Source organism: Caenorhabditis briggsae (assembly GCF_000004555.2).
Source record: "Caenorhabditis briggsae complete genome, chrIII, whole genome shotgun sequence".
Classification (NCBI taxonomy): domain Eukaryota; kingdom Metazoa; phylum Nematoda; class Chromadorea; order Rhabditida; family Rhabditidae; genus Caenorhabditis; species Caenorhabditis briggsae.
Genome location: NC_013490.2, coordinates 13,683,897 through 13,684,739, shown reverse-complemented (window position 1 = coordinate 13,684,739; position 843 = coordinate 13,683,897). Strand labels below are relative to the sequence as shown.

The window sequence follows — 843 nt, the reverse complement described above, 5'->3', positions numbered from 1 at the left end:
AGAATGGTGTCCCTCAGCAACCAAATGGAGTTCATCAAATCAAAACTGACGTTGAAAATGTGGAACAACACCATCAGCAACAACAGCAACACCAGCAGCAACAGAGGATGATGTTCCAACCACAACCATATCCAGGTGAAAACTTGCGAGAGTTTTTCATGAGCGCAAATAAAAAGGTTCCTTTTTGGCAACTAGCAAAATGATGAACATTTTATGGCAAATATTTTATCAGTATACAAAGTTTAGATAGCTCTAATAGCAACAGAATATAAACCAAAAATGAAGCTCTATTTTTGGTTAGTATACTCTGAAAATTTCAAAAATATCGGATAATTTTGACCTAGACTTTTAGAGGGGCGAAAATTCAAAAAAAAAAAAGTTTTTCACAACTGTAAATTTTCTGTGAAGGTGTGTAGGTTTGCAGGGTGATACATGGGGGGTGCAAGATGAAAATGCAAATTGAAAAAAAAATAGTTCAAAGAAGAATAAAAAATACTCACCTGCGCGATGTCGTCGACCTATGCGAGGACATTTCCCTAGTGGATTGCGGACAAGAAGCTCTACTTAACAAGAAAACACTCGTTATTAATCTAGGAAATTTAAAGGGACAGGGGCCAAGAAAGGGGGCGGAGCCTATCTCTTTTTTAACACTTACCTTTGTGATCGATTCATGCTCGACGCTACTGGCGGTGTGGGCGTGGCCTGTGGGGGCGGAGCTTGTGCGGACGACGCGAAGACTGCGACGTGGTGATGATGGGGCATCGGATGGTGCATTTGGAGCATCTGCGGGGGCGGCGGACCCCCGCCACCGTTCATCGGACCGCCCATATGCATCATATTCAT

The 843-nt window shown here is 42.7% G+C and overlaps 1 protein-coding gene across 1 annotated transcript in view; it reads right to left on the bottom strand.

Moving 5' to 3' along the window:
- Positions 1-843, bottom strand: part of CBG23011 — a gene marked incomplete at both ends in the record, with an annotated part of 3,541 nt that extends 2,698 nt beyond the window's left edge. Inside the window, one exon of the mRNA XM_002643042.1 lies at positions 656-843. Coding sequence (XP_002643088.1) covers positions 656-843 — 188 coding nt within the window. The remainder of the gene's footprint in view (positions 1-655) is intronic.